This window comes from Ursus americanus, chromosome 24, assembly GCF_024610735.1.
Source record: "Ursus americanus isolate L20-20 chromosome 24, mUrsAme1.1.p, whole genome shotgun sequence".
Lineage (NCBI taxonomy): Eukaryota > Metazoa > Chordata > Mammalia > Carnivora > Ursidae > Ursus > Ursus americanus.
This window is the reverse complement of record NC_142150.1, coordinates 20981228-20998776: the sequence shown is the minus strand read 5'-3', so window position 1 is coordinate 20998776 and position 17549 is coordinate 20981228. Positions and strand designations below refer to the sequence as shown.

The 17549-nt window shown below is 50.3% G+C and overlaps 1 protein-coding gene across 2 annotated transcripts in view; it reads left to right on the top strand.

Annotated features, from left to right (window-relative positions):
* ELF5 (E74 like ETS transcription factor 5) overlaps window positions 1-17136 on the top strand; it is a 30855-nt gene extending 13719 nt beyond the window's left edge. For both annotated transcript variants that reach the window (XM_045808511.2, XM_045808510.2), the window contains exons 3-7: window positions 3030-3263; window positions 6381-6431; window positions 13771-13839; window positions 15076-15271; window positions 15718-17136. In XM_045808511.2, the coding sequence (XP_045664467.1) occupies window positions 3030-3263; window positions 6381-6431; window positions 13771-13839; window positions 15076-15271; window positions 15718-15814 (647 nt within the window). In that variant the 3' untranslated portion in view covers window positions 15815-17136. The remainder of the gene's footprint in view (window positions 1-3029; window positions 3264-6380; window positions 6432-13770; window positions 13840-15075; window positions 15272-15717) is intronic.
* The last annotated feature ends 413 nt before the right edge of the window (window positions 17137-17549 follow it).

Below are 17549 nucleotides of genomic sequence, written 5' to 3'. Positions count from 1 at the left end.
GTTTGGGGAGGGGGGTGAGGGGTGAATCGTTCTGAGAAGGACACCTGAGGGGGCTATGCAGGCATGGGCAGTCTCACTGAGATGGGGAAGTGAGCTGTGGTCTTGAGGATAAGTAGGAATTAGTTAGGAGAAGGTACATGGAGACCTTGTTCTGGGCCAGGAGTAATCCTGAGGAAGCGACAGGGGAAGGGGTGAGGAGGATCCAGATGAAGCAGACCTTCCTCACCTCTGCCGGCCTCACCTCTGCACCCCTCTAGTGAGGATAAGACCATAGAAACACACTGCAACGAGAAAGCACCCCATGATGCTGGCTCTCTTTGCCCTCTGTGTAGTGAGAACAGCCATTTTTCTCTCAGCTCCCAGACCTGTGGGAAGGCCCTTCCTGGTGAGGAGAGCCCGCCATGCTTGGCTCTGGCTCTGGTTTCCCTCCAGAGGGAGCTGCACACAAAGCCTGCTCTGTGGGTGAGCTTCAAAGGAAAGAGCTGAGGGGAAGGGAGCCTGCCAGCAACACCTCCTCATGTCAGTGCCCACCCCCACCCGGGTGTTTCTCCGAATCCTCTAGGCCCTTTGGCTTCCAGAAACAACATGGCCCTCTTCACGTGCCAAAGAAAATAACAAGGGGGTGGAAGTGGAGAGAGGAGGGAATGGGGACTTGGCGAAACATTTCCATGAAAAGAAATAAAGTGTGTCCTCCAACTGCTGCACACCGATAGCCATCTCTGCTGGGGGCTCAGCTCAGGACCAAGGGCGGAAGAATTTCAAGCCTCATAAACGTCCCTCATCAGAATACCAGGAATGTCAAAGGCCCCCTAGGTTTACTCAAGCCAGAAATCAGTAGAAGAAAGTGCAGACCAGACAAATGGCCGCCCTATTTTCTCAGGAGACCCTATTGTCCACAACCCCCCCCCCCCACCATGGGCTAGTGGGCCGGCTCCAGCCAGCGACCAGCAAGCAAGAGGAAAGGCAGGTTCCTTGTCTCCTCACCCACCACGTAGAGGCAACAACATTGACCTCCACCATCCTGGCAGAGTACCAACCTTTTATCCACAGGCACATAAAATTCTGATTAAAAATTTAAGATAAATTAAAACAAATCTATTATTTAAGTTGATCACCCCTTAATCCACTCCATGGCGGGAAAGGAGATTTCTGGGAGGGCTCCTAGTTTTAGGGTGAGCCTCAGTTTCCTCCTTTATGAAATCATACCTATTTGGGAGGATTTGAGGAACTTAAGAAGCTGACACACAGGAGGTGCCTAAGGAGCTCCCAAGGGAGTGATATACCTGACAGGGCAGAGAGCATCTCCCATCTCCCTGCCTGGGACTGGAAGCTCCACAGATTCACTGGGGACAGTGGCAGCAAATGCAACATTTATGCGGGAATGAGAATAGCCTCGTTGACATTTGCTATGGAGTCTAACTCATGAGTGACCCTTTCTGTCATCCCCACAGCCTGAGCCACCCTCTCCTCTCCACCATTCTCCTCAGGCCTTCTCACTCTCTCTAGCTCTCTGTCTGCCTCTGTCTCTCTCTCCGTGTTTTATCTCTTCCCTGTCCTAACGCTCTGAGGACCAGTATGATGGAACGGGAAGAGCGATGGCTCTCAAGTTCCGACCAGGGTTTAAATCCCAGCTCTGCCACACGCTGGCTGTGGGATCTGGGGCAAGGCCTCTGTGACCCTCAGGTTCAAAATCCGTTACCTTCTCGGGGACAAGGACCAAACGTCTTACCATGAATCCTTAGTGCACAATTTGTTGCTTCGCACATAACAAGTGTTCAATGACAATTTTAATAATAGCATTAGAATCTTCCAGGCTCTGTTCTAAGTACTTTGGCATATAGTAGCTCATTTAATCCATGGAACTCTGTGACATCGGTGCTATCATTATCCCCATTTTGCCAGTGAGGAGACTGAAGCTCATTTATTGAATGAACGAATGAATAAATGAATGAGCACCATGGAAGCCACAAGACTTGTGTCAAAGAGCCTAACCAAGTACCTGGCACCTCACTTCCTCCATACCCCTTGTCTGCCACCGTTTCTGTCTCTCCTGGCATTGAGAGAGAACTGTGGAGCACCCAGTCTCTGTTCCAAGCCAGGCATGGTCACTTCCCAGCCTCCCAGACAAGACAGTGCCCACCTCTGTCTGGGTTTGTATGGGGCTCCTCTGAAGGAGTGAAGGGGCTCTGGCCTCGGGATGGAAATTCCTCAAAGTATCATCAAAACCACAAAAGCAACAATACAACCAACTTCCCCACTTCTCTCTTCCCCAGCAGAGGCTGCTGTGGTGAGCCAAGCTCTCTTGGCCTCCGGGCAACATCTCACCAGCTTGAGGCCCTCGGCGCAAGGTGACCAGAGGCAGTGCACAAACCAGTAACTAGTGTTGGCAACTGTGCAAAAGAGCAGAGGGAATCTAATCAGCTTCGAATTGTGCCTGGCACACAACAGGCATTTAGTAACTACTGAATTGGCTGACAGTTTCCTAGGCACTACACAGCATATACACGTCAACTCCAAACTGTATAGCAGCCCTGTGAGTTGGCCATATTAATACCTATTGCACAGATGAGGAAACTGAGGCTTTACCATCTATGGACCCTGCCCAGGTCAAAAGCAGCCAAACTCAGGTTTGAACCCAGGAGAGTCAGGCTCCAAAGACTGTGCTCTGGGTACCCTGTTGTCTGAAACCCAACCGCTGAAGGGCCTTGTTTGTTCTTCCCTTTCTTCTCTAGTCCCCCTCTTTCCAAGCACCAAAACCAGGCCCCAGGCACTCCCAAGCCATGACTGGGCTTCTTGCCCGTCCTTCTCTCTCCTGCCCCAAGGCGCACCCGTAAGATCCAGTCTCCTCTGGTTTTTGCGGTGTTGTAGATAAACCTGGGTACCCCCTCCCCAGAGCACCCCACAGCCGGAGGCCCTTGTAACTCACAGCCGAGGGATGTGATGTTAACCTAAGCGGAGTCTCCTTCGGGGGGCCCCCTGGAGGCTTTCCTGGGGACCGTGGTCCCTCACTTGTCTCTCCTCCGGCGTAGCCTGCGACTCGTACTGGACGTCCGTCCACCCCGAGTACTGGACTAAGCGCCACGTCTGGGAATGGCTCCAGTTCTGCTGCGACCAGTACAAGCTGGACGCCAACTGCATCTCCTTCTGCCACTTCAACATCAGTGGCCCGCAGCTGTGCAGCATGACGCAGGACGAGTTCATCGAGGCGGCCGGCATCTGCGGGGAGTACCTCTACTTCATCCTGCAGAACATCCGCGCGCAAGGTCAGTGTCCAGGGGGCCGGGGCTCCGGGGGAGGGGCGGGGGTGGGGCCACATGACACCCCCCCCAGGTCCTCCCCCCCCTCCACCCCCCCCTGCCCGTGTGACTCACACAGCGGGATTTCATGAACTGGAACCCTCCATTCACCAAAAACCCCTTAACCAAAATCTCTCTATCCCTGGAAGTTCTCCTTTGCTAGAATTCAAGACTGTAGGTCACAGGGAGCAAGTTACAAGGAAGCAAGTTAAGTACTTTTTTAGCAAGAAAAGAAAACCTAGAAAGACACTCAGGAACCACTCAGGAACCAGGCAGATACAACAAAATAATGTATGATGTTAATGAAGATTTGCCACCAGAAGACATGGGAAAAAAAGAGGTTTCTGCTTGACTTTTCACTAAGTAGAACGAGAAGAAAATGAACTAGACCCGTTCCCTTCCCGTTTCCGGGAGTCCGATTAATTGGCATTTCATTATCGCTTGCCCAATGGTCGAGGATCAAACGGCCGAAAGGTGGCGCCAGTGGCATTATTTACCATTTCATCCTGCCCCGCAAGAGCAGAATGTTGATGAACAGGTGTTTTCAGACTGGAAAGGTTTCTTTGAGAACATATAATTCTGTACCCTCATGTCACAGATAAAGGAACTAAGGTCCCAAGCGATTAGGTGACTTCTCCAAGTTCACACAGCACACAGAGTTGATTCATGGAAAGGCAACACAAAGCAAGAGCTTTGAGTTCAGAAGGACCTGTGTTCCAACCTTGACTCCAGCGCTCTGGAGCCACAGGTCCTCTGGCAAAGGGCTTGCCCTCTCTGAATTTCCACTGCCTCGTCTGTACACTGGGATAATAATACACACCTCCACGGGTGACAGGACTCCATGAAACATGGCCTGGAGAGGCATATAAAGATGAAAATGCAGTGAATGGCAGCTGCTTTTGTCATTATGAATATAACCAAGGGGAAAGACATTTTTAAAAAATAAAGGAAACACATCTCAGTCCAATTTTAAGAAAGACTTTTCTAAAAGTTAGCCACCCTTTTTTTTTGTTTTTTGGAAAGACTGCTTTAGAAGATACTAAAGGTAGGAAGCTCCCCATCACTGGAGATAGTCAAGCAGACTAATAGCCCCCTGATGGATGGGGATGCTGTGGCAGGGATTCCTGTTTGGGGTGAAAACCACAGAGGACCTTCTAACTCTAACTCTAAGATTCTTTGCTTTCCCCTTGTTCTCCCCCATCATGGGTGCCTGGGGGCAGGAAAGCTATGGATGTTGGCCCGGGGGCACTTCTCAGCTTCTGCCCTGGGAGCCACCACCCACCAGGGGTGACAAAGGGACAAACAGACCTGTTATCCACTGTTGTCCAGTCTTGGCTTTATTATAGCCAGTGACAGCCCCCTGCCAGGAGCAGGGGCCCCGGGGCATAGAGAGGGCCCTCCATGAAAAGGAGAAAGTGTGACTAAATCACAGCAACTCAGGGAGGGGATCCATTCAGAACCTTCAGAGGGAACCACTTTGCTGGAGAATCCCTGGGCCATGGACAGGGAGGTGTTCCATCCTGGAAGAGGATGCAGCTTGGCATTGCCAGCTTTCACCAAACATCATGTCAATCAAATTTGTCGCCAAACCCCAGCAGCCCCTGTGCTGGGGTCTCTTAGCCCGGGCGCTTCCCTTCCCTGACACTTGGTACATCCCCGAATCCCTGTCCCTGGAGCCATGACCTCAGGGTCCCTGCAAAACAAACCAAACACAGTTGTTTTTCCAACAGGCCATATTTTGCATCTCCTTATTCTGAGGTCACAAAGCCAACTCCAAAGGGTGGAATTTCAGGCCAGGGTAGTTACTGTGTCGGGCAGAACTACCTAACCATAAGCTGCTCTACTCAGAAATGCCTCCTTAAATGTTCCTCAAGCAGGAATGTACACTGCATATTGTGAATCAAAACACATGTATTAAGACCAGAGTTTACAGCGTCCCAATGTGCCCAGGACACACTGTTTCACCTGTTATCCCAGACTAATTGTTATCAGTGCTTTCATTCTCAAAAGCGTCTGTATAATAAATTAGATGGTGATCTGGTTATTACTCAGTTTAGGCCTTTTTTTTACTGCATGGGTTAGGACTCCGGCAGAACAGGACACAGAACAAGTAAGTTTGGACAGAAGGAGCTACAGAGGGGTAGGGCCCAGGGTGATGTCTGGCTCAGGAGGTATTTCAATAGGATTCAAGGGCCCAGAAACACAGGGACACTGGTCGCAGGAGGGTGAGGACAGCAGGGAGGGCGGGGGGCCGTGGGTGGCTTCCGCAGTGGAAGTGGAATGGGTCCCTCATCGGTCAGTCCTCCATCCTGTTCTCGGGTGGCCCTCTGGGCACAGTGCGCCCAGGTGCCCTGGCTGACCAGAACCCATCAGAAAATGGCACTGGGAATAAACAGTCACAAATGGGTCCTGTTCCAGGCCCCTCAGTCAGTGGAAGTTAATCCTACTGGACACCAAGCTGGAAAAGAGGTGTCCCCTGGCCTGTGCCGCCACGTGGTAACTTGATTTCAGACTCTTCATTCCCACCCAGCCCACCCCATTCTTCAGAGAGGCAAAGAGAGTCCCCGACATAGTTGCCCAAATCCTTATTACAGCCTCTCGGTAGGTCTTGCACTCCTTTTGGCCTCCTATGTCTATTTCTCCTGTGACCAGGACGTAACAGGCGTTCAAACCCCCAAGGGATTGGAGGCCCCATCACAGATCACAGACCCTGTGAGGGAAGCAGAAGGAGAACTCACTCAGCTGCAGTCTTGTCACATGCTGCCCAGAGACTGAGTGAGGTCACACTGGGGGTGGTGACACAGCCCCGCTCAGGGCCCAGGCCCCCTTGGAAAATCCTCGAAGCCGCTGGAATGCCTGGCCCCAGGGCCCGCTCCAGGAAGCCTTTAAAAACCAGGAGATTGTCATCTCCCAAAGGTGGCTTCAGTGTGGCTCAAGAAAAGCCAGATGGTCTTAAAGGTTCTCTCTGAAATGAAACTACCCCGCAGAGGGGCTGCTTGCTCCCCTTCTCCCAGGCACCCCTTCTCCCGGCGGGGGAAACCAGGATCGCCTGGTATGGTTTGTGGACTTCTTTTTCCTTCCCAGGTTACTCCTTCTTTACTGACAACGAAGAGACCAAGGCTGCCATCAAAGACTGTAAGTAACCAAGGTCATGCGGCCCAAGGCGTCGCCAAGGCCGCTGGTGGGCGCATGGGCTTGACCGTTCTTTTTTGACCACAACCGAAACGTTGATGACCTAAAACAGTCACAGACCAGGAGAAGACAGCAGGGGAAGACGTGGTGGGCAGAGCGTGGGCCTGGGTTTATGGATTCCTCGTCCTCCCCCAGACTCAGTTTCCCTATCTCTAAAATGGAGCGACCCTCTGCGGTTGTGGTGAGTTGGAGAAACAGTGCTTATGAAGTGTCTGGAGTGCACTGGCAACACGGATACTCCAAACCCGGCTATCTGTGAGCAACAGTAATCACAGTGACTAACCCCTGGGGGCCCCGTAGTTGATAACGTCTCTCAAGATGAGCTAAATTTTTAATTATAAGGTGGTAGAGTCCCTCCAGCAGCCCTGTTGATTCTGAGAATTAACGCTGTCTCACTTTTGCAGATGGAGAAGGTTTAGGAAATGCAATTTGGAGCTCTCACTCTTTTAAAGATGATGATGGCATTGCTTGTAGTTACTGAGTGCCGCACAGCAGCCCTGGCCTGGGGTCAGCAGGAGACGCGGGTCCTGGGCAGGCCCCTTCCCTCCATGGACTTCGGCCCCTTCGTCCACAGAGGGAGGACAGGGCATGTGGGGGGACGGGGGACTCCTGAGGCCTCTGAGGGGCAGGCACAGACGGATGGTTTCTTATGACTTGTTTTTCCTGTCCTGAAAGTCCCAAGCGATCAACTGAGGATTCAGGGTATCTGGTTAATGCAGGTTTTCTCATTCAGAGTTTTAGCACAGGAACAGCAGCTCCTGTAAAGCCCACGCTGCGGGCTTACCGAGGACGCCATGGCCCACAGATCCCCACGGCCCTCCCAGGAGCGGCTCTGCCTTCCATGAGGTTTCCCCGCCCTTGGGCCCCAGGGCAGAGCCTCTCCTGCCTGCAAACAAAGTTCCCACAGAGCTTCTGGCTCTGCCTGGAATCCCTTCCCTTCCATCCACAGTGGTCTGCCGGGTACAACCCCTGCTGTCTCCACCCAGCCCAGGCCAGGCCAAGCCCCTGGGAAGAAATGAGCCCCCTGAGGCTCAGGGGCCATTACTGAGTCTGTCTAAAGGCTTGAGCCCAGGGGAGGTGCTTGCCATACTCCTAAGCAGCAGAGAGTTTGACCTGTCCAAACTTTTCCCAGTAGTCAGGTCTCTGCCTATAAATGGGTGTCTTTTGCCAGCCTGCCTCCCTCACAGCTAGGAAGAAACAGTGTGTCCCATACGTTCTTTAGAAGAAGCTGTTACCTGAGTATAGAACTAGCCCCAATTAGAGTCATTGCTAGAATAATAATAATGGCAGCTAGCATTCACCGAGTGCTTATAATGAGCCCTGCCCTGTGCTAGAATCTTTATCAACATGATTTCAGGTAATTTTGCTAATAACCCTGTAAGACAAGACCTAGTACCACATAGCAATGAAAGCTTAGAGGTTAAATGTGACAGGTTAGGAAGGTGACAGATAGTGTGTCTAAATCCGAAGCCCTTAACCCCTTCCTCCCCTCACGCATCCCTTCCTTTCCCTTTTCATTCATTCATTCATTCATTCATTCATTCATTCATTCATTCAACAAACATTTAGTGTACGCTTACCACAACCCAGGCCCGAGGCACCTACTATGTGCCATGGCTGCTATGATGAGTGCAACTTTGGTCTTTCCATCATAAAGCAAGCAAGGGAGAGAGACATTAAACAAATAATCCCTGTAATAAATTTGTAATGGCTAAGTATGATGATACCACAAAGGAAAAGGACAGGGTGCTATGTGTGTGTGATGGAGAACAGATTGCATTTCATTAGGGATGAGGGAAGACTTCCTGGAGGAAGAGATATTTAAATTAAGTCTAAAGGTTGAGCAGAAGTTAGCCAGGAAGAGGGAAGAAAAGGGTACAGGGAGTGAGTGGCAAGTGCAAAGGCCCTGAGGCAGGAACACTTTTGGATCCCTTGAGAAAGAATCAGAAAACTAGCACTAGGAGGCTCAATACAGTGACCAGTAGCCACATGTGGCCATTACGTTTAATTAAAATTAAATAAAGTGAAAATTCAGCTGCTGAGTCACACTAGGCACATTCCAAGCACTCCATAGCCACAGGCAGCTAGTGGCTACCACATACAACTGCTCAGATTTCCATCATCGTAGTTTTCTCAGAGAGTGCCTTGGTAGACCATAGCAACATCAGCGGAGGGAGGAGTGGAAGCTGAGGCCAAGAGCAGGGCAGAAGCAGGTCACATACAGCTTTTGAGTTTGGATTTCATTCTGAGCAGGCTGGGAAGCCGCTGAAGAGAGAAACAATGAAGTCCCATTTGCATTTTAAGAAGATCCCCCAGACTGCCGTGTCTGGGTCAGGAAGGAGCCCGGCTAGGAGGTAGAGTGAGAGTGGTGGCCCAGACCAGGTGATGGGAGGGACAGAGAGAAGTTTCTGGAGGTAGAGGTGGTGGTAAGACAAGGGCTCTGAGCTGGCATCTCTGCGGAGACAAACCCTCGACGATGGCGGATGCCCCAGGCTTTGCCCCGTGCAGGCCCTGCCCAGCCTTACCAACAGGAGAGGCACTGTTTCTAGACTGAACTCGGGGTTAAGTGGTCCAGTGAGCACACCGAAAAAGCAGCACCACAGCTCTGCCGAATGGCGGCCTCCACTGCCACAGCCGGGAAACCGTGGCCTTCCCACGGGACCCCTGCGGCCCATCCATGGCTCTCCCACAGCTTTCCCAGAACGGAAACCCCAACATATAATTTAACAGCAATGAAGACAATGAACCGACAGATTATACAATGAGCCTGTTCTAGAAAATCCAGGACATATGATCACGACGCCTATGGCCCAAGTGATGTTTCGTGATCTCAGTTACCCCCCAATGCAGAAATGAGATGTGCTGGCCAGAGGCCAAGGGCTGGCCAACGAGGACAGCTGGCATCCTGGGGCTGCAAGTAGTGTTCCCATCAGTCTGCAGTGAAGACAAACATCTACCCTTACCACCTGTGAAGCACTGTGCCCTGGGCAGTGCCAGGTGCAGTGTTTTACGTACTCTAACTCACTTGATCCTCATTCTAACTCCATGAGGTAGGATGGTTGCCCCATTTGCATCTCAGGAAACCAGAAGAGCAATGACTTGCAAAGAAGTGCACAGATGGGATTCCAACTCATTTTCTCAAAGACTGTGCTTCTGTACATTGGGCCATTCACGTGCACATATGCACACAGATATACGCACGCACATACATATGCAAGCGTGTGCACACATGCACACACAGACGGGTGCACATGCCCCCAGACCCTTCTCCTCATTCCACTGCCCCCTCAGCTGAGACCCAAGCCTCCAGACTCTTCTGGGTCTAGGCCCAGCTCTTCAGTGACCCAGAGAATGAGATGATTTTCAACTTAGTACCTGTGGAAGGGTACTGGGTACTGTTGGGCCTGGGGTACCAGCCCAGGCCCAACAAGCTCTGAAGCTGCGGCGCTGACCCAAGTGACACACCCAGCCGCTCTCTACTTGTCTCTGCTCTCCGCCCGCCCTTTCCCAGCCCCACGGTAGAAATGGCGGAAAACCAAGCCTGCAGGCCTCGGGTCACCTCCGGGAACCACCTGTCCTGAGGCTCTAAGCCTCTCCTGCTGGCATGGAGCGTGGGCTCCATAGCACCACTCGTGGCATGGGGGACATGTAAGCTGGTTTGGGAAACTGCCCCTCCAGCCCGCATCTCAGCTTCTGGACTTCAGTCAACCCTTGAAAATATATCCTTTGGCCACATTTTAACAGTCTCCGGTCTCAAAGCAACCAAACCTCTCCAAATCGCACAGACAGCAGAGAACCCAGGCCATGCCCCAGTCACCCCACACCAGGCACAGCCCAGCTGCAGGGACCCCTAGAGATGAAGATAGTTCTGAGCCCAGGGGAACTGTCGCCCGGAGCTCCGGGGGCTTCTGCAGAGAAGCTCGGTGGGGTCATGGTGCTGCTGTGGCCTCAGGCTGGCGTTGGTGGCGGCTCTGACTTGGTAACCTGCCTCAGCCCGGCTAGCTCAGCGACAGCCGCGATGCCTCTGCCCGCACGGCCACCCCACTGCCACCCCCAGCGAGCAAGGCCTCCAAGCCACTGGACCCATGAGTAGCGTCAAAGCCACCCCTGCGAACTAGGAGCAGATAAAACAGGACTATCTCTGGCAAGACCCACAAGGAGAGACTCCCACAGTCCACCCAACCCCGCCTCACACTGACCTGTCCTGGGCTCCGCCGACCAAGCCAAAGAGCCCTCCTCCGCAGCACAAGGGACAAATCACACGAATTAAAAGGGCGCCTTTTCCCTCCGTCTTCTTGCCATTTGGCATTTCAGGGCAAGCTTACCGTCTATTCGCCGGTTGATAATTCACCTTGGTTTATGCCGCCCCTCCCCGTGCTTTCTCTCGTCCTCGAAAGATTAGTCACAGCAGCGCGAGGTCTGCTCTGCCGGGCAGCGTGCACTCCACCGGCCGGAAGGGCGCCATCTTTCTTCCGGTCACCGGCCAGCCGTGGGCCCTGCTCACCTGCTTTGGCCCCTCTCCACCCGGCGGCTACCCTCCGGCCTCGGCTGATTGCACCTGGGCATCCATCTGTGCTTTGCACACACCTGCCTGGGTGCATGGGCCTGGTGTTCCCCATCAATGCAATTCCAGACTGTAGCCCGTGAGAGGGTGCAGAAGGGACCCTGAAAGCTGAAGACCTGCGTTCATCTCGTTCATTCGAGCGGACATGCGCTGTAGTGACTAGAGCGGAGGGCTCTGAGGCCGGCCTGCCCAGGGGCAGAGTTGGGCTCCTCCAGCAGCCGGGCATGTGACCTGAACCGTGCCCCCCAAATATCCCGGGGGCTCGTTGCTTGCCTGCTCCAGTACCTCTTCGTCAGGGAGTCTTCTCTGCTGGCTCTAAGAGTGCAACCTTGCTCACCCCCCTTCACCACTGTTTCCCTACCCTCACCCTGCTTCAATAGTCTCAGCGTTTATCGCTTGTTCAGTAGATGTCCTTACCCACCCAGATGTAAGTCCTCACGAGGAGAGACCAGCTTCGGCCTGTGCCTCCAGCACCTGGTACAGTGGGCATACTGTGGCTCCATGCTCATGAACAAATGAGTGAATGAGCTGCAGTGAGCTCCCCGACCTTGCTCTGCCCCCATTTACTTCTATGTAAAATGGGGATAGGAATAGACGTTCATCACAAGCATGGGTGAGATCGAGTGCCTGGCAATACTAAACACTCAGCAAACTCAGCTGATCCTTATTCACGAAGTGTTCATGGAACACCTACTATGAAAGACAAGATAAAGGAGTTCTGAACATTAGCTTTGGAACGGAGCTGCTCTGATTCAAGCCCTGCCTCCACCACTCTGGATAAAATTCTTAGACTCTCTGGGCTTCAGTTTCTTCCCGCACAGGGTGGCTGCAGGGCTTGAAGCAGACAGTGTGTGTGAAGTACTTAACAAGCACTTGGCATTTAATAAGTGCTCCATAGTACAGCAGAAAAGAGAGGTGAATCCTTACAGTAGTCGGACTAGTGCTGTGATACTAAGGAACACACAGGCGTATGGAACAGAGAAGGGATCTAACCCAGAGGGTAAGTTCAGAGAAGAATTTCTGAAGAGGTCTGGACAGTATGAGTCAACTGGGTGGAAGTGGGGATCAGGGAGCCATGCAAAGGCCCTGAGGCAGGAGAAAGCCAAGCAGCACTGGGACTCTCTGACCCAAGAAAAGGGAAGAAGTTGGGGAGCAGCAACAGAGAAGGCTAGTTTGCTGAGTGGAGGCCAGTCTGTGAAAGGCCTGACAAGCGTGACGGCCTTCATCCCGGAGACAAACAGGGGAGCGCTGCAGGATGATAAGCCAGGGAATGACATGAGCCAGGGGCACTGAGATTGCCCTGGGCAGCAGTGTGGTACACGGGACACAATTCCTTTGCTTGGCAACGTACTTGTTCTTCCACCCAGTGATTATGGCATAGTATGCCTACTAGACTATACAGTGCGTATGGTTAGTATAGACTAGCATCTGGTCTAGTGACTGCTCAGTACTATTACTGAGCACCTACTATGTGCCAGGTTCAGGGCTAGGTGTTGGGAGGATACCTCTGGAAACGTAAATTCCTGACTTCTGATGGGAACAGAGAGTGAACTAAATAAATAAATATATAATATCCTATGTTTGATGATGATAAGTATTGTGGCAAAAACCAAATAATAATAAGGGAAGTGGATACAGAACTCTGGGTGGGAGTGAGCATGTGTGATGCCACTGAGAACGTGACTTGGAGCAAAGATTGAGAGGAGGGCCTGAACCCATGGATATCCAAGGAAAGAGCACTCAGGGCAGAGGGAGGACAGGTGCAAAGACCCTGGGGTGGAAGGTGTGGGGGAGTTTCAGAAAGAGCCAGGAGGCCAGTATGGCGGGAGCAAAGTGACCAAGGGGAGCGGCGGGGCAGGGTGAGATCTGGCACCACCTCTTTTTCTTTTTTGTCTTTCTGTAAATCATATACTCCTTTGAAACAGTGCAGTGCAAGTGTCTCAGATTGCTACTTACAGCACGAGTCCTAACTGAGCTCTGTATTGAGTTGATGCCTTACTTTCTGCTATTCCTAAGCTCTGGTCTCTTTGCTTTTACTTGTGTCCCTTCTAGTGTGTTCTCCATACACTAGACAGAGGAATTTTCTTAAAATGTGGGTCTTGTCAAAGTCCAAAGTCTTCACTTTACTCTTTGAATAAAATCCCAAGTGCTTACCATGGGCCTGCAAGGAAGGCCCTGTGGGCTGTGCCGGCAGCCAGCTTCCCCAGCATCACCGTCTACCCCTCCACCTCTGGGCACACCACGTGCCTCACGGATTCTCTCTCTGTGCCGCTCCTTCCCCCCCGAAGACTTGCTCACCTCCTCACATCAGCGCAGATGCCTCCCGCACACAAGGCCCTCCCTGGCCAAAGTGGGCACCCCTCCCCCCACCCTTCATTTGCTACCCCATGTCTTGCTTCCTTCATAACACCTACAATGGGTAACTTGTTTGTCTGACTTGTGTTTTAACTTGCCCGTGAGTCCTTAAATTCCACGCGCACAGGGACCACAGCTGTCTTGTTCTCGCTTATTCCCGCACAGAGCCCAGAACCCGTCCCCCGGCAGGTCCCTAGTGTTTGACTAGAAATGCTCCCTAAAGGCAAACACCGCCCACCTACTAATCACCCCAAAGCACCTCACCTGGTGTCTTCTACCGCAAAGGTGTCCAGTTCATCGTGGCTCATTTTGGTGTGATCTGAGGTCTGAACCATTTCTACTGCTATAACTCGTCTATTGCAGATGCTGATTCTAATTGCTTGAAAACGAGTGGCATCAAAAGTCAAGACTGTCACAGTCATAGTCGAACGAGTAAGTGTAGAGATGCCCTTTCTCATTTCTAATTTCCTAAAACCATTCATGAGACAAAGTACTCTAATAAGCTTTGACACTGAATGTTTGAAGGGGACCAGGGGTTCCCCAAAGAAGACAGCAGAGCAGTTGACGTTTATCAATTGTTATCAAAATCGCATTTCTTTTCACTTGGACAATGTGTTGTAGAATTAAAATGACGAAGCAAAGAAATCGTCTAACCATGGTGAATTTCTGAATAAGGGTTTATTTCTCCTGGTCTACTGAGGGTCCTTCTCTCTTGAGTACTCAGGGACGATAGTAGAGAAAACACCGTGTGTTGGCAATTCTCCTAGCCTTTCCCGCCCCTAACACAGAGCTACCCAGGGCCGAATCAACTCTGCCAGGCTTGGTACCAGTCACTTGATATGTGTTAAATCATAATCCTCCAACTTCTGCTAGGAGGTAGGTACTCCTCTGATCCCATTTTACAGATAACTGGAGAGATTATGATTACAGAGCTAGGAAGAGGTGAATTCAGGACCCAGCCCCAGGCAGTTGAACACTAGAACCAATCTTAACCACAGCTCTAATGGAACAAGAGAAATACCAGCTTTTCATGAAAAACATCATTGTAGGATTGGTCCCCCCAGACAGGTGTGGCTATGGGATTTTAATACCACCATACTGCCTGTCAGAAAGATCATTTGACTGTCATTTTATTAATTCCTAAGAATTAGTCCATAGTTCCACAGACCAAGGACAGGCTGGGAGCCACAGTGCTTCTAGTCGGTATAAATTCGGTGTCCCTGTATGTGTGTTTTGTGGTTGCTTTATTTTTTTTTTAGGAGTCTATTTATTTGAGAGAGAGTGTGTGTGTGTGTGTGTGTGAGAGAGAGAGAGAGAGAGAGAGAGAGAGAGATCATGAGCAGGGGGGAGAGGTAGCGACAGAAGCATACTCTCCATTGAGCAGGGAGCCCGATGCAGGGCTCCATCCCAGGACGCTGGGATCATGACCTGAGCTGAAGGCAGACGCTTAACTGACTGAGCCACCCAGGCGCCCCTTATGATTGCTTTAATAGAAGACAGACATTTTACAGCCCAGGAAGGGTCCAAGTACAGCACTCGGTCATAATATGGAAAATAATCCCATTAAAAAAGCAGCAATCCTCATGAGTTAATGAGAAATCGTACAACTCTTAGAAGAAAAATTTTTTTTTAATTTGTAAGTAACTTTTTTTTTTTCCTTCTCAAAAGGCCTCCAAAGTTCTCATTTATGGGAATTTGTGCGAGACCTGCTTCTCTCTCCTGAAGAAAACTGTGGCATTCTGGAATGGGAAGATAGGGAACAAGGTATTTTTCGGGTGGTAAAGTCAGAAGCCCTGGCAAAGATGTGGGGACAAAGGAAGAAAAATGACAGAATGACGTATGAAAAGTTGAGCCGAGCTCTGAGGTGAGTTAATAGCATGAAATGCCCATGAGCCTTCGGGCAGGGTTATATAAAACGGCCAGCCATGGAAAACTAAACTGTTTTTGCAGCCTTTTCCTTGATAATCGAAAGGTCATAAGACAACACTCTGGTTCTTAGTTACAGGTGGGATTATGGCTTGTAAACGGACACGCTGTCCTTCTCCTTCTTGGCAGCGGCCCTGGGGGTCACGCTGAATGCAGGCCGTCCCACACATACACACACAAAACGCGTTTTTATCTGAGTGTGGTGAGGCTTAGTCTTCGAGGTGTCTGGGAAAGGTTTAAGTGTAAGCTGATAACAGGGTGTGAAAATACCAGGGTAACCAAAGACCAGCCTGGTCACTGGAGAGGAAGGAGGAGAGTGTTTATGTTCTGTCGTCTTCCTGGGGTGCAGGCCTCCCCACATTGCTCTTCTGCTGTCTTTCTCAGGTATTACTACAAAACGGGAATTTTGGAACGGGTCGACCGAAGGCTAGTGTACAAATTTGGAAAAAATGCACATGGGTGGCAGGAAGACAAGCTATGATCTGCTCGTCATCAAGCTCCTTTTACGGATTTCTTGTCTTCTAAAACAATCGCATTGCAATAGACATTTGAAAGTCTTTTGTTGTTGTTGTTGTTGTCGTTAACCTGCAAATGTGCTGATAAAATTTCTCCATCTCTCGGCTTACATTTGGATTCAGAGTCCTTGTTGTCTGCTCCCACGGTGACAGCAACCCTTTAAGGAATTCCTTCTTTTTTTTCTCACCCAAGGGAAGGAAGGAATGATCTTTTGTGGTACCTTGATCAAACATTCCTTCCCTCATCAAGAGTTGCGGAAACACAATAGCCCGTGCTATCGGTGCTCCTCTGAGAAAAAGGATCCGCGTCTCCCATCTGAGACTCATCCAGTGCTCCCCTTCCAAAGGCTCAAAAGTTTTCACGTATTTAACTGTGGCAGCTTGCAAAGGAAAGCAGGAAAAGTGACTCTTTGGTAGTTAGTATGGTAGGAGGGGGTGAGATGTGGGTAAGACAAACCGACTGTAGATTTTAAATTATTAAAGTCAAAGGCCATAGAAAAGTTTCTTAATTAATAAAAAGAGCGAATGCATCAAGCTGGGACATGATTGGATGTAGCATAGATTAAGAGTAAGTTTCGGAACCTGGGCACCTTTGGGGCCATTCAGCAAAACTCCCACAGCCATCTTTCTAGAGCCACAGACTAACAATGAGGCACATGATTAATTCCTGCTGAGTTTATTCCCCCCTTCTCCTGGTGGTGGGGGCAGCAGAGTTAGTCAATGGATACTTGCGCCGATTTCCAAATCACCACTGTTTCTGATTCAAGCCTTCAACACCACAAACTTGTAACTTGTTGCTTCTGTCTGTGCCCGGACGCTAAACCTTTATAGACCTGGCCAGGTCTTGACAACTCTGTCATGGCTGATTACAAGAGAAGTCTCCTTTGTTTTGTCTTCCTGGCATGTACTCAAGCTCTAAACCGTATTTCCTTGACAGAGGTAGTGACAGTGAATTGCTATCAGTAAATGTTCACGGGTTAAAGTCTGCACTGACACCTTCTCAGCGCTCACTGGTAGGGAAGCCATTAGGGACCTACAATGAGGTGGCCTGCCCCAGGGACTGCTGCTCCAGCAGGGCGGGAAGCCCGTGCGACCAGGCACTGAACCACGACACAGGCTGAGGACCTCCGTGCTTAGAGCTTCACTTCAAAAGCAACGTGTTTAAAAAAAAAAAAAAATGTGAATTACTGTAAAATAATCTATTTTTGGACTCATGTGTTTTCCAGGTGGATACAGTTTGTAAACAATGTGAATAAAATATTTAACATGTCAGACTGTCCCTGTGTTGTTAAATTCGGCAAGGCAGACTCAGGAAAGCATTAGCGACCTAGAAAACTTTGAGGACACTTACATTGCTTAGCATATTGGAGATGGGAGATTTTTTTAAGAGCCCCCAAAGATGCAAGAAATATATGCAATGCACCTACCCACCACCTCTACATCCTAAGACAGAGGGTCCCCTCACAAAATGGAATATATGGGCCAGTGGGGCCTACAGATATGTTTTTGTTTGGTAAACACACACACACACACACACACACACACATACTTTTTTTTTTTTTTTTTGCTAGTTGTTTTGAGGTTTGGTTTTGTTTCCTTACTATGAGTTAGTTACCTTATCTAAAAATCAGGGGATTTACAGAAAAATCCAGATTTCCAACTTCTTTTAAAAAATCAGATCTGGCAACACTAGTTTCTCAA